Below are 16,754 nucleotides of genomic sequence, written 5' to 3'. Positions count from 1 at the left end.
AATAAAATAAAATAAGATAATTCTAATATATAATATGGAATTGAAAATTTTCATATATTACAAAATTATATTATAATATTGTTTACAATTCCATAAGGAAAATTGTTTACAACTAATTAAAAATTATTATGTTCTCCAAAATAAATAAAAAAAGAAAAAAATACAATTTATCTTGACAACACTTCCGTTCCTCTTCCTCTTCATCTATAACATATAGATTTTTTTTATCATTCTTCATGCTCTTGATCTTCACCAACATCCTACAATAAAAGAAAAAAAAATCAATTTATTCCTTATCCAAATCCAAATTAATAAAACAATAATAATGTAAAGAAACATATACTATAAAGCTCCATAATTACATCTTCTGTTGTTTATCTCCTATTTAACTTATTAATCACTTTATATCCTATAATATCCTCTTTCTTTAACAAGTTAAATTGATATTGAAAAATTATTTTTCTTTTAAGATTTTTTTGATAAAAGTGTTTATATTGAGTGGCGAATTCATAAATAAAAAAGGTGTTCACTTTTTCTTATTATTATGTTGATAAAAAAATTAAAAAAATTATTTGAATATAGAATTACTCTAAATGTGGCAAATGCGGCAACATGTGCTTCAAGCCTGGCTCCGTTGTTGATCCACTGACAATAGTTACATATTTCCTTTTATAAGTTGTGGCCTCTGTAATCAAGAAAACAAAATATTATCACTAAAAAATAATATACTCAACTACCTTCAATAAAAACTCAATTCACAATAAAACTTTTTCGAACTATATGCAGTGGACATAGAAAACTCTGAATTTTAAAGAGAAAAATAATTAACACACCTTTTAAAGTATACCTTGTTGAATGAGTTATTCCAAATCTATCAAATAGTTTCCAGAACGATAGAAACTAAAACACTGTTTGCAATAAAATTTTATTTATAAAAATGATTATATTATCATATCAATCACCAACTACCCCAAAAGCTTGAGATATTAGGATCATCAACACTTATACAATACTGGATTCCAAGTGTGTCTATAAATCACTCCATTTAACTAATTTTACCTTCAAAACGTATCAACGAAGCACATATACAAAAGATATATAAGAAAACTGACTAAGTAAACTATACCAAGTAGTAGAAGTTTCTGAATATGCTTTTTAGCCTTTGTTTCCAATTCTATTCTTCTTTCAATCTTTACGGTCTACAAACACAAAGTCTGCAACGCCAGGGTAACAAATATAGCCAGAGTAAGTAGCTTTTTTCCCCAAATAACTTATTCATCACCTATTCAGAATCCAGAATGATAGGTCTTAACACAGAATCAATCAGTGAGTGAGCAAAACAAAATAATTTCAAATTAGGGAACTTTTCACCTTCTCCATATCTCATGTAATTCCATTGAATAACAATCACATTCTTGAAACCTAGGCCCAACCAATTAATCAAACCACTCCAAGATGTGCTCCCTGTTGTTGTTGTTTGAGTCTGGAAAACAAAATGTGGTCCATCAAAACTGTGAGTATCACTGTGCACTATCACCGCTCTCGTACAATCATCTTGGCCATCATAATCCTCTTCATCTTCCATTCATCCAACCTGAACAAAATAATTAAAACCAGAGAACCACCATTCATAACAATCCTTAACCCCTACATTGATTAACCTCCGATCCCCATTGATGAACCATCATTTCCAACCTGTACTCAGAAAATCAAGTGCACACACTTCACCACCGAACTAGCACCACATGCGTCTTTCACACCCAGGCCAGAAAACCACCAAATCACCACCCCCATCTTCTGCGAGATTCACGGGTTTCAGGGGTTGGATTGGTGTTGTTGGTGTCGAGAAGAAGAGACTGCCGAGAAGGAAAGAGCGAAGTCGAAACGGCGTCGCCGACGTTGGCCTTGGCCGACCATGGGGGTAGCGACGTCAGCGATTGCGGCTCCATAGGTCTGGCGACGTGGAAGCTTGATAGGGGCTGCAATTGCTCGAGTCTGGAAGAGGCAACAGATAAGGGGCTGCCTTGGTCTTGGTGAAGTGAGCTTAATTAGGGTTAGAGAAAATATTAAATTGTTGAGTGGGAAAATGAAATAGAAAAGAGAGGGAACAAAGTTTTGAAAAAAAAAGGATATCGGGACAAAAGTGGGATAGGAAATAATTTCATAAAATTATAAAAATAATGTTTTATATAAAGTGGCGTTTCAAAATGACACAATTTTAAATAATAATATGACAATGTAAAAGATGATGGTTAGAAACATCATATTATACATGTACATTATGGCCGTTATCAAACTGACGTATTATACTGTGAAAAGCGACAATTTTAATTAATCGTCATATTAAAAACATCATTATATACATAATTTTTTGTAGTGTTTATATTAAAATTTCAATATATTGAATGTAATATAAAAATCGCAAATGGCATAATTCATCGTCATTAGGTTTCAATTATTATTAGATTAATTAATATACTTTTTTTTAAGTGGGAGTGGGTGTGGATCTTAGCTACATGCCACCTTCTTTTTAACGTTTTGTTTGTCAGTAAGATAATGGAAAAAGTGGAAATATAAAATTTTTATGATTTTATTTTAGAATAATTGGGGTTACAAGAATGAACTACCATAAGTGAGTTACTCTTGAATAAACAAACTTAAATTATAATATATCAAGACAACTTATTTATATATAATTGGCAATTTAATAGGTTCAGTCAATATTCGTTTAGTCTAGCATATGTCTTAGTTAAATTGAGGTAATCTATTTGTTGACAATTATGCACAAAGAAATCAAGTTTATGAATCTCATGCAAATAAATGTTACATCGCAACAATAAAAGACAATTAATGAAACTAATTTGTATAACAATTTATAAATTAAAAATTATTAGTAACTAAAATATTTTTTATTAAAAATAAAAATTATAATTAATTTGTGTATTGATTTCTAAATTGATGAATAATGTTAATTACCGATTTTTATTACCAAATTAATTTGTTTTTAATTATTTTATTAGAGATTAATTTTGTTAGTAATTAATAATTGTGATCAATTCACAAATTAATCATACTTTTTATTCATAATAAACACTATTTTAATTATTAAAAAAATTTAATTTATAAATTAATATTTAAATTAATCAGTATATTTTTTATCATTAAAATTAGTTATTATTTAAAAGTAAATAAATTATAGTGCATATAACAGTATCTTAAGTTTGAATAAATATACATTTTTACGACATATTCTAAAATATATAATTATTTGTTTTGAGAAATATATATACCAACGGTCGTATTTGTGATGTTAAAATTTTCTTTTTAATTGAACTTATTTTATTCATTTTTCATTAATAAAGGATGAATTCAAAAGAATAATAATTTATATTATTATATAAAGAGATTCATCTTTTTAATATTTATATTTTTTTATCAACTTTATTTCTCAATTTTTTTTTTAAATTTAATTTTAATTAAATAAATAAAAATTAATCACAAAATAAATAAAAAATATTTATAATTAGTTATAAAAATTACTTATAATATAATTATATTTTATTATTTATTCTTGTCATAAAAAAATTAAACACAAATAATGTGTTTTCACTGATAAAAATAATTAAGATGTTTATTTATCATGTTTTACTAACTCTTGTGCCACTGCCACTTGTGCAAATACAAGTGCAGTTCAATTATTTCTCAATTATTTCTGAGGTTGTTACGTATTATGGACTTACAAACCCATTGGGTCAGCTCGCTAATTTTCTGGGGGATTTCTTCCTGCACCCCCAATATTTCTTCTGCACCTTCAAATATTCATGCTCTTCCATTTATGCTCTTGGAAAATTAAATAACTAAAAAAAGTTTAATTAGGTAGACACAATAATTAAACAATTATGAATGGCAGAGTTAGTTGGCTGCCTGAATTAATTATCGGCCAGTCGTTTATATACCCTGCACCCCTCTTTAGTTTCACTTACAGTTGCACTTACACTTACTTTCACTTTCACTGCAGAAAATTTCGTGGTTGAGGTGTGAAATTCCATTTGCTTCGTTTCTTCTCAGAAAAAGAGGTACGCATTTAGAATAGAAGTTTATATTTGATAAGTTTATGTGTGAGATAAATGTTGGTACGTTTTTAATATTTCATGAAGTCATTTTTATTTACGGAAGTGTCATGCAGAACTCAAGTTATTTTTTCCATATACGGAAGTTGACTTCCGGAAGTGTTTATGTAAAATGGAAGTCGACTTCCGGAGACAAGTGAAATTTTACGGAAATCGAATTATTTTTTTCCTCCTACGGAAGTCGACTTTCGGAAATGTATGTGTGAAACGGAAGTCGACTTCCGGAAGTGTATGATTAAATCGGAAGTGGACTTCCGGTGAAGTAAAATGTTTACAGTGTTACGGAAGTGGACTTCCGGTTTTTAAGTGAATATTTCGCCCGGAAGTCGAGTATTTGTTTGGTAAGTAGTGTGGTGAGTAAATTTTTTCCACTTCCGTAGTTAGTGGTTTATCTTGTTTTTCTTTTTTTCCACTTCCGATGCTTTCTATGTTCTACCATGCTTTTTTTTTTTTTTTCACTTTTCCACTCCACTTCCGTAGATGGCTAAGCTTTGTTTTTTCTTTTTCAATTTTCCACTTCGCTATACTAAGTTTTCTTTTTTCTTTTTTCTTTCACTTTTCTACTTCCATGCTTTTAGACTCAGTGATATTTTAGTTTATTTTATTTTGTAATTTATAATTTTGTTACGGCTTGAATAATAACTTATGTTTTATTTATTATTTATTTAACTTTTATTTACATGAATATTTATTTTTTGTTTATATTTTTGTGTGTTTTAATTATTATGTGTTTGTTTTATATTTTTGAATGAATATTTTTATTTTTTATTGATTTTATTTTTTTTTATTTTTTTTTATGGTTGAGCGTTTATGTATATTTGATTTTTTTATATTTATTTAATTGTTTGAGGAATATTTTAATTTTTTTATATTTATTTTATTTTGTAAAAAGTGGTATTGATTACTAATGTTAGATTATAGGTGGTTAAAGTTATCTAAGATGGACGATCTCCCTTTAAATTTTATGGATTCACAAGTAAATTCGAGTTTCATCTCAGATTTCTCTTCTTTTAGAAATAAGATGAGTGATGAAGACTATACAAATAATTTTACGACTAATCATATATTTTCAACACGAGATGAGTTGATTCAGTGGATTCGAGGGATAGCATTTCATCTTGGTTTTGTTGTTGTCACTATCAGATCTGACAAAGCTACTGATCAACCTGGGAGGAAAACGTATGTATTGTTAGGCTGTGAAAGGGGTGGTAAGTATAGGAAGTATAAATCCGATGTTCAGCCTAGTGTCTCTGGCACAAGAAAATGTGATTGTCCATTTAAACTCAGAGGCAAACCTATTAGTAATGGAGATGGTTGGATGTTGAAGGTAATGTGTGGATATCATAACCATGATGTGTCTCATACACTAGTTGGTCACCCATTTGCTGGGAGGTTAAAATCTTCTGAACAATCCTTGCTTGTTGACATGTCTAAGAGTCAAGTCAAGCCAGCAAATTTTCTACTCACTCTCAAAGAAAATAGTGAGTGTAATGTCACAACGATAAAGCAAATTTATAATGCAAGATACACTTATAAACGATCGTTGAGAGGTTCAAGAACTGAATTACAACACTTGATGATGTTGTTAGATTGTGATAATTACATCCATTGGAGTAGATGTCTAGAAGAATCTGAAGTGGTTAGTGATCTGTTTTGGACACATCCTGATTCTGTTAAATTGTTGAATGCATTTAATATCGTATTCTTGATGGACACCACCTACAAAACCAACAAATATCAATTGCCATTACTTGAGATTGTTGGTGTGACATCTACAGGGTTGACTTTCTCTGCTATGTTTGCATTCATATCTAGTGAACGAGAATCTAATTTCACTTGGGCCCTATAAAGATTTAGAGGATTATTCATGACCTCAGAAGCATCAGCATGTGAAGAACTTGAGCCACCACGATGTGCTCCTCTTGTCCTAGCCATGTCTGTAATTACAAATAAAATTATTCGAACAAATAATAATTATTTATAATTATTAATATTCAAAATTATAATATATTATTATTATTCAAAATTATAATTATTTATAAATAAAATTGATTAATATTATAATTAATTAAATTATATTATATTAACATTAAAATAAATTTCAAATAAATTTGTTCAAAATTATAATTATTTGAAATTATATTTACTCAATAATAAAATTAATTAAAATTAAAATTATTCAAAATCGTAAATAACTAAAATTTTAATTATTCAAATTTATAATTATTTAAAATTATAATTATTTATATTTATATTTACTCAATAATTAAATTAATTAAAACTATAATTATTCAAAATTATAATTATTTAAAATTATAATTACTCAATAATAAAATTAATTAAATTTTAAATTATTCAAAAATCATAAATAACCAAAATTTTAATTATTCAAAATTATAATTATTTAAAATTATAATCATTTAAATTTATATTTACTCAATAATAAAATTAATTAAAATTTAAATTATTGAAAATCTTAAATAACTAAAATTTTAATTATTCAAAATTGTATTTATTTAAAATTATATTTACTCAGTAATAAAATTAATTAAAATTAAAATTATTCGTAATTAACTAAATTTTTATTTATTCAATATTATAATTATTTAAAATTATAATTATTATACATATATTTGCTCAATAATAAAATTAATTCAATAATAAAATTAATTAAAATTAAAATTATTCTAAATCGTTAATAACTAAAATTTTAATTATTCTAAATTATAATTATTTAAAATTATATTTACTTAATAATAAAATTAATTAAAATTTAAATTATTCAAAATCGTAAATTTCTATAATTTTAATTATTTTAAATTCTAATTATTTAAAATTCTAATTTTTTTAGATTATATTTACTCAATAATAAAATTAAATAAAATAAAAATTATTCAAAATCTTAAATAACTAAAATTTTAATTATTCTAAATTTTACTTATTTAAAATTATAATTAATTAAAATTAATAATAATTAAAATTAATTAATATCAAAATTGTTTACATTAAAATTAAAATTAAGTAAAAAAAATTACGGAAAATGTCACGGAAGTCGCGTACGCCCTACGGACGTTGCGTACGTCCTACGGAAGTCGCGTACGTCCTACGGAAGTCGCGTACGTCCTATGGAAGTCGCGTACGTCCTACGGAAGTCGCATACGTACGGAAGTCGCGTACGTACGGAAGTTGCGTACGTACGGAAGTTGCGTACGCCCTACGGAAGTCGCGTACGCCTACGGAAGTCGCGTACGCCTACGGAAGTCGCCGCGTATGGAAGTCACGCCACACTCTACGGAAGTCATATATGGGAACTCACTTTTAACTACGGAAGTTGACTTCCGTAAGTCCCATTTTTTTTTCGTGGTCAACCGAAACTGGTTCCATGGAAGTCCACTTCCATAATTGACTTCCGGGTTTGTGTTTTTACAAATCTATATTCAAATAAAAATAATAACTACATACAGCAACCAAACATGGCAGAAACAATCAAAAAATTAAAATATACAAGGGATATGTTTACTTACCTGTTGGAGAGGAATGGTGAAGGAAGAGGGACAGCGGACAAAAAAAAAATAGGAGTGGGGTACGACAAGTGGGTCAAGTTGGAGAGAAGAGTGGGGCAGATGAGAGATTGGGGGGTGTGCAGCAGCTAGGATTGAATGAAAAGAAAGTGAGGCATTAAATAGAAGAGAGAAACAAAGATCGATTAATTTAAAATTTTAAAACACTAAAAGAGTAGTTTTGGAATTTATGAAAAGTTTGGAGGTGCAGAAGAAATATTTGGGGTGCAGGAAGAAAACCCCATTTTCTGAGGACTATTTCTACGTACACTCACACTTTCATAATTTCCTCCTTCTGCAATTCTATAAAGCAATTCTATAAAGTGCGAAATGTCAAAAATACTTTCACTATATTATTTTATTTAAAAATACATTTATTGTATTGTTAAATTATTACCCTAAGTTAAATGTAAATAAGAAAAATAAAATATCATGGGATGAAAGTACATACAGACATCACCGGATTATATGCAAATATTGCTGGGTTATGTTAAATATTTTGCCAAAGTTAAATAATAACAAAAATAAAGTTTAAAACGGATCCTTTTCCAATTCTTTTCGAATTTGATATTCGATTTTTTCTATATTCTTTTTATTTGTTTTTGATTAATATTAAATACAATTTTTGAAATCAAAGTTAAAAGTTGAAATATCAATAATATTTAAAAAATGGATTTTTCATTTTCATAGAATAATATATATTCTAGATAATTTTATAATTTTCTCTCTTTTTTTATCTAGTCTATTTTTTTAGAAAGCTTCTGTTTGTTCAAATATTATCCTTGTCTCCAATTTAATTTTTTTAGTTCGATTATCAGATTTTGATTCATCTTAATTAATGTCTATTTTTGAAATAGTAGTACAATATTTATATGAAAGTATCAAGTTTAATAAAAATATTAATATACTATATTTACATAATAATTAAATTTGTTATTAATTTCAAAAGAAGAACAAAATTGGTTATTTTAATAAAAATTAGAACAAAATTGAGATTAAGTGAATTGTAAATATATAAATTAAATTAAAATTAAAATAATTAATATATGGACTGAGATTAAGTTAATAACATGATGGCATAATACTATTATGATGTATGATAATTTAAAAAAGACTAGAAAAATCATAAAGTATCACGTGACACATATTTAACGTTATTAATATAGTATTAATGAAAAATAACGTTACACATTTTTAAATACATAGACCACTAAGGACATAAATGTATTTTAATTTATTTATTTATATATATATATATATATATATTTATATTTTGTATTTTAATTAATATAATTATGTTTAAAAATAATAACTTTACATATTTAAATTAAAATTAATTATAGAATATTTAAATTTTAAATATATATTTTCTCTAATTTGTGAGAAATTAATTATAAATATAAGTTATGGTAAATTTGTAGACATTTTGTTAAAAAATCGTTACAATTTTATTCTTTCCTTAACAATATATTAGTTACAAATATTTTGTTCTCGATAATTTATATAGTAAAATAAAAAGATTTCTTAGAGTGCAAGGAGACGAGAAGGTCTAAACATACCGGCCAATCAGAGAGAGAAATAATTTCTTTTGTTATTTTTACTGTGTTCTCTGGATTTGTACCCTTCAATTGCTCATCAATGGACATGGTTTCATGGTCATACTTAGCTTATTTGGTAATATTTAGTTTATACATCATTCAAGTAGTTAAGTTTCTTTGTCTAACAATATTAACCATTAAATTAACTTGGATGTTTTGCAATATTAGTTTCATGGTCAGGTTTGCCTAGTATTTGTCTACAATATTACTGAGCATCTATCACAATATACGTTATGCTTAATATTTGATTAGTACTTAGTAAAAACATCATATTTCACAGTTTCATATTTCATGTTCCATTCACGATACCAAATGAATATTGTTACTAATATTATTAAAATAAATCAAAAATTTAACAAGGAAGTAAATGCATAAAATAAAATCTAGTTGAATCCAATAAATAATAAATAATCAACAAATTAATATATGAAAAAAATTTCTTCTGTCATGATGACTAGATGACTAAATGGGTACTTGCAGATTGTCAGCCGATACGAATGACAAAAAATGACATCAAATTGAAGTGTCAAAGTTCAAGTGGAAGGAAACATTAATAAGCATTTACAACAGCTGAAACGTTGTTTGTGACTTAAGAATCAAATAGTCTGAGTTATAGTCCTACTCTATGTTTTCATATAATTATACAATTATTACTCTATAGGATAATAACCTGAAGAATAAAAGAAAAATGTACATATATTATGTACAAAATCATAAATTATGTATAACTTAGATATTATGTAACAAATTATATATAAGGTACAAAATCATATATCGATTATTAATGATGGATGGTTTATAAAAGAATGAAATCAAACCCATGTCAATCTTCATTTGCATATCATAATTGCTTTTATCTTGTAGTTTTTTTTTTTCTTTCTTTCTTTAATATATCGATAAATATAAACTATTGTGATCCCATCAACAAATTCAATACTTATATATTTTCTACTTTATGTAATAACGTGAGAAAAAGAAAAAGAAAATGTGAGAAAAAGAAAAAGAAAAAGAAAATGTATGTATAGTATGTACAAAATTACATATATGAGGTACAAAATTACATATTACGTACAAAATCATACATTGATTTTAATGAATCTATAATCTAATTTGTAATAAAGTATTTTTTGTTTTTAGGTTGAGATATCCAAATGATTTGTCTAAATGGTAAAGAGGAGTTAGAAACTCATATTTTTGTATGTTTTTTTTAATTGTCATTATAATAATTAATTTAATTATTATTATATTTTTATGAATAATTTGTTTATATAATAATATTTATCAAAGGGATGGATAATATAAAAATTAAATTAAATAATAAATTAATTATATTTCAACTTGTGTTAAAATGTCTAATTATGAATACTAAAATCTAAAATAATTAAATTGAATATGTTGATGAATCATCACGATGTTTTTTTCTAATTTAAAAATAGATGGTGAAATAAAATTATTATAATACGTTGAATATAATATTCAAAATAATGTTTGTATTTAAAAATTTGATTTCTATAATAAATATAGATGTTAAGAACAGAATAAAATTCATATTATTTTATGTTACAAAAATAAGATTCATCCCAAAGAATTGTCCGTTTTGAAACGTTTGAGTTCGTCACAGTTTTGTCTTTTAAAGAGGTAGAAATATTTAAATTTCGCTTGACTTCGACTCCTAAACAATGTAAAATTTATTGGGTGTACCGAAACATATATAATAAATATTGATATTGTTTATTCGGATAAAACAATAATTTTGATTCGATAAAATTAACCAAGTGCTTGTGAGATAGTGTACATGTTGATTTACTAATACAAAATGTGAGAACAGTAACATATATTTTCCATATTCGCTTGAAAAATTAAAAACCGTGAGTAATTGAGTAATTATTAAGAAATACGTCAACTGACATGTGTAAAAGAATCGTGTGTAAAATATCTATCAGTCAAGTGTGCTGAGAAAATTTTTAAATTATATCTTCAATAATATTCATTCAAAACATGATCCATCAAATATTACCCACTGCTATAGCAAGAACTTTTATTATGGGAAGAGGCATAAAACCTTATAAGTTGTACATTGATGCTATGAATTATGAGTAAGAGTTAATAATCTCCATAATTATGAATTTAATGTATGTAATGTATTGATGGAATATCATAATATTAAAGAGGACGAATGTAGTATGTGGATGGTTTTATAGAATTCAATCAATATATCAAGTCTTCCGGAAGTGTTAATTATTCTATGATTTATTTGAGAGAGTAATAATATGCTATATATTATTATTTTAAGTTTGAGTTATTACTTATTAAATGAGATCCGATAGGAATAGAATTGTATTCACTATTAAAAAATTTTATATTATATAGAATCTGTTTTGTAAATTTTCTTATAAATTTGTTAAGATAATTATAAAAAAAGATTTTTTTTTTCTGTTATTTTATTTTTAAGAATCTTATAAAATTATAAAATTCGTAAATATTATCTATAAAATTTATTATAAAAAGTGTTTTATACAAAATATTTTGTAAAAAAATTGACAGCAATTTTCTGCCAATTTTTTTCATAACAAAATTTATAAGTATTTTCTTTGAAAAAAAATTTAAAAACAAAATTGATAAAAAATATAAGTTTTTTAGAAGTGATTATAGATTCTTTATTATATCATCATGCAAGTTATTTTTAAAATATATGTGCAGAGCATTCAAGCTTGCCTAAATATTAAGGACCAAGTTTTGAGATGTTTAAAATATTATTGTTATATTTTGTACTAGAGTTACATATAATATTGTGAAAAATTATTTATAAATTTTGAAAATTATACTAAATATATATTTAATATATACTTGTATTATCAATTTCTTTTGATGCTCCAAAACCATATTTATATCGAAATTTGGGATGTTACAATTTCCCACTCTATGTTGTGCATACAGTGTTGAATCAATTTTTAAATTTCAATCCAAATGATAATCTAAATTTTTTGGTTTGGTTTGGTTTACAAATGTTTTTTAAATTTCAGAACATACATGATCCATTGTTTGGCATGTCCCACAAAGGCATAATGATTTTCTTTTTCCAAAAGTTATTTTTTAAAACTTAGCTAATTATATATATCTTTTACACATATCTTATATAATACTTTACGTTGAACAAACAACAACAAAAGATGTACCTATAGCAGTTTAAAAAGTTCCATAGTTTATTAAAGGCACAGAGAGAAAACTCCGTAGTGGAGTCTCTGATGTGTCTTGTTCACGTACATCACAACATCATAAAGCAAATCCATACACAGCCATTAACGCTCCTATTTCAAGCTCATTCCATTTCTGCATGACCTATCTTATTTCATACATAGGAGCACGCTACTGCTGTCATCAACTACTCAATATAGTACATGGGATTAGGCAGCTTAAAGGTTCTGATGCCTACGTTGTGTCCGCTCAAACCGCTCCACTGGTCTCCGACGTTTGCAATGATTCTGTAACCCTGCTGCACCAGCTTCGCTCTCTCAGTTGATTTGTATTCAACTGAGTTTTGATTGTTTGATGGATCCCTACAACCAAAACCCAATACTTTAAATTTCATTATCAAAACCCAAAGTTAAACTTGTTAGGATTAGAGAAGGAGTTTTACTGGAGAGATACAATATTAATGAGATTTGAGTCCAACTATGTAAGAAATTGATATTACTCTCAACCTAAAACCTTAAGACAATGAGTTTATAGGTCTTTATTCTTATATAGTGCTTTCTCATTTCTAACCAATATAGAACTTAGACCGACACTTGAATTCCTAACCGTCTCTCAGGTGATCCTATCTCGAAAGACTTAACAAAACTTAATCATTTAGGAGAATGAAAACTCACTTGAGAATCAACTTCTCCCATGTGTGGTAACCAGCTTTCTTCAAGTTGGCTTCAGTTACAGCCTTTTTGTCTGTTCTTCTCCCGGTCAAGAAGATAACCTTCAACCCAAGATCCAGAAGTTTGTTGTAATTCTTAAGAGTCTCAGGCAATGCTGGTGCATTACCCTTGTTAACAAACTCCTCGTCGTAACGTGTGGAATTGAATTTCTCCGATCTATTTCACAAAATCATTCATAACATAACATTATCAGAATAATCAACACGTTACAAGTCATGCATGAGCATGACAAATCAAAAACAAACAGTTGATATAGAAGAAAGAGAAGATAGTTTACCCATATCCATGCTGAGAATAGTATGGGACATTGGAGAGTACGGTTCCATCTATGTTGAACAGAACCACATCGTTCTCATGGATTTCTCGGTCTCTAGCGAAAAAGAAAACTTGTTGGTTAACGGTTTTGGAGTCTGATTGGTATTGTCCTCCTTCGATGTAGTTGGCTGTAGCCTCTACACACTGTTCGGGAATGGTTTCAAAGCCGAAGATGTTTTTTGCTTCCACGGCAAGTCTCCAACTGGCGCATCTTACGTCGCCGTAACTCGCACCATCGCCATAACCGGTTGGCAATCGGAGAGGGAAGCTTCTGAAGGAAGCGCCATGGCATTGAGATGCCACCAGAATTGTAGCAACCAAGAACACCACCAACTTCATATTCTCACTGCTTCTTCTTTATCTCAACTTACTCTTGCATCTTCCTCCTCCAGGGTTTGCTTCCTTATATAGACCCTAACTCGTTACCTCCACCACAAAAATTATCTCTCAACTTTAACCTAATTTTACGCTCCAATAATTTAGTTTACTTTTCAATCTTCTGCGTGTATATTAACTTTTTTTAAAAAAATAATAAGTTCAACTATTCTGTATTCTGCAATTGTTTTTATTATTTTGCTAGTTTACAAAGATTGCCTGTGTGTAGGGTAATAACGAATCTCTAATAAATAACATCACTTAAATCTTGACTCTCGAATGTTGTACCTATATATGGTAACAAAGACTTTAACTATAGTACTACTCTTGTCTATTTATTTATTTTTTCATTAAATATTTTGTCATAATGTTTATCTACTAAAGTACCACCACATAGGAACAATAAGGTAGAGTAAAATTTAAGTTACTGGGACAAATGATAGTGTTATTAGTGTTAAACAATTAAAAGAAAAACAAAGTAACAGTAAAGGGAAATAATATTTTAACAGTTTGATTTGACAAACTTTAATCAAACTTTGACAAACAATTATTTTTTTTTTGGTAAAAGATATCCTAAAACTTTATTATTTTAGTTTTGTAACTTTTATAAAAATAATTATTTTATTTTGTTAATTTTATCAAAAATTTATTTGTAAAAAAACGATTTTTGAACAGTAAAACATTGAAGAGCTACAGTGGTATAGAGTGCGGGTGTCAAGAGATAAAGGGAGACAAAAATATTTTGTGGTTGTATTTGGATAAGAGTTGTCTGATTGAATAACAAAATTGGAAGTTTTTGTTTTTTTAGTAATTGTATTTTGACAACATACTATTTATAATTCTACTAAAAAATATATAATTCTGTAATAGTTAAAAAATGTTTATTAACTTAAGATATATATTATATTATAATTAACTATAGTGTTTATATATAAAATAAAGGTTATCCAAAAAAAAATTGTTTTTGTTTTTTAGTTTATAAGATATAGTTAATACAAAATGGATGTTTTTTAGATTTTACAAATAGGTCTAGAATAAATTACTTTTTTTATATTTTTTTTTTCAAATTTGCTATATCTTTCTATGTTTTAATATTAATCGTTTATTATTTTCATATATATTTTTATAATATTCATCAACACTTGATATATACTTTGAAATAAGAAAAATATTATAAGTTTATAATATATGATGTGAGTTTCATCTATTTTGATTAGAAGTTTGTGAGTGATGATGGAGTTGTTTTTCCTTGCAAAGCAAACTCCAGTTAAAGTGAGTTAAAAACTTTAACCTCATAAATTATTTTAATTCAGAAGTATTATAATATCGTATTGAATTTATAATTATAATTAATATTTATATGAATTTGAAATAGTAATTTTGTTGATAACATGAACCAATTGCTTTATATGCTAACATTAGTTTTATCGGTCTATTTAATAGTAAAAAAATGTATTATTAGATGGCTGAATCTACAAATAGAAGTAGAAACTAACTAAGTTCATTATGATATTTATAGCATTAAAATATATTGTTTGGGTGATTTGCACAGTCTTTATTATTATGAAGATATGATGTTACTAACAAAATATTGACACATAAAATAATATTATACTCAAAGTGCTATGGTCTTAAACACATGAATCCACCAAAGAATAAAATATATGTAAGAACAAACAAAACACCCTATCAAAAGAAGATGACATTAAATTGTCAATAGTATTTCTGATAAGTCAAATATTAATATAGAAAACATATTTAATAACATCTTTAAAAAATATCAAATTACATCATAAAAAATATAATTGAGAATTTATCTAGTATTAAATTACAGATTAAATATAATTTATTGTTATATATATTTGCATTACAAGTAATATATATATATATATATATATATATATATATATATATATATATATATATATATATATTCTATATTAGAATAACTATAATTGTTTGAAATTACTAAATATAATATTTGGGGGCTCCACTCAGGTGCCATATCTTAGTATATGCGGAGAATATTAATACACGTGATACACGCCTTCACCTAATATGTTAAAGTTGTCCAGATTTATATTTGTACTAAAAATATCTTTTATTATACACAAAAAGAAAATAAAAGAGGAAAATCTAGATGAAATATGTGATCTGATATATGTAATGATACATAATTAATTAATCAGTGTTTGAAACACTAAGACATTATTATCAGGAGGCATGTCATAATTTGATCAAAAATCTGAACCAAAGAGAAAAACTGAGCTAGGTTCAGTTTTGAATTTTAACACGTGGAAACTAAATCAATTTGAGCTTATATATAGAAAATTTTAATTTTTTTTAATAAGTTAAAATATAATAATTTAGATAAAATATATAATAAAATTTTGGTACAGCAAATAATGTAATAATTTAATTTCAAAATTTATTATAACCTTCTTCCTTTATTGACATCTATAACTGTGAGTTGATTACTACCTCTTCTTAATGATTGGAAATATGTGAACCTAGTTGAACCTCTTCTTTATTTATGAATTGTGTGGAGATAAACCATTAACCAATTTTATACTATTGAAATTATTAAACAAATAGTAAAAGTGATAAAAAAAATGTACTTTTATGCTACCATAATTTATTTTAGTAATCGGGAAATTTATACTTTTTAATTTTAATTTTTGAATTGCCTTTTTAGATATTTTAAACATTATCTAAGCAAAACCTAAACAAATTTTACACAATTGAATGTTTTGTTTTTGGTACTATTTTTGAAATTTTAGAAAGTAAAGTTGACATGACATTTGGTTGATTAATTAATTGGTGAGAGGAGGGTGAAGTTTCTATTTACGA

The 16,754-nt window shown here is 26.3% G+C and overlaps 1 protein-coding gene and 1 long non-coding RNA gene across 3 annotated transcripts; both read right to left on the bottom strand.

The window, feature by feature from the left end:
• Window positions 1-17: 17 nt before the first annotated feature.
• LOC114166379 (uncharacterized) lies at window positions 18-2,080 on the bottom strand. 2 transcript variants are annotated; one of them, XR_003599910.2, is made up of 4 exons: window positions 1,372-2,080; window positions 1,127-1,282; window positions 589-685; window positions 18-260 (listed from the first exon to the last, which is right to left on the bottom strand). It is a non-coding gene; the product is annotated as an uncharacterized LOC114166379 (long non-coding RNA). The 2 variants fall into 2 exon arrangements; XR_003599909.2 differs by having other exon boundaries at window positions 1,127-2,079.
• Window positions 2,081-12,467: 10,387 nt separating this feature from the next.
• On the bottom strand, window positions 12,468-13,913 carry LOC114166449 (stem 28 kDa glycoprotein-like). The gene is made up of 3 exons (XM_028051184.2): window positions 13,492-13,913; window positions 13,158-13,370; window positions 12,468-12,845 (listed from the first exon to the last, which is right to left on the bottom strand). Exons 1-3 carry the CDS (start codon window positions 13,866-13,868, stop codon window positions 12,671-12,673), a joined length of 765 nt encoding a protein of 254 aa, XP_027906985.1. The 5' UTR covers window positions 13,869-13,913; the 3' UTR covers window positions 12,468-12,670.
• Between the last annotated feature and the right edge of the window lie 2,841 nt (window positions 13,914-16,754).

The sequence above is a fragment of the Vigna unguiculata genome, chromosome 10 (assembly GCF_037176805.1).
Source record: "Vigna unguiculata cultivar grain cowpea cultivar isolate G323 ecotype 2 chromosome 10, ASM3717680v1, whole genome shotgun sequence".
Taxonomy (NCBI): Eukaryota; Viridiplantae; Streptophyta; class Magnoliopsida; order Fabales; family Fabaceae; genus Vigna; species Vigna unguiculata.
This window is presented reverse-complemented; position numbering and strand designations above follow the sequence as displayed.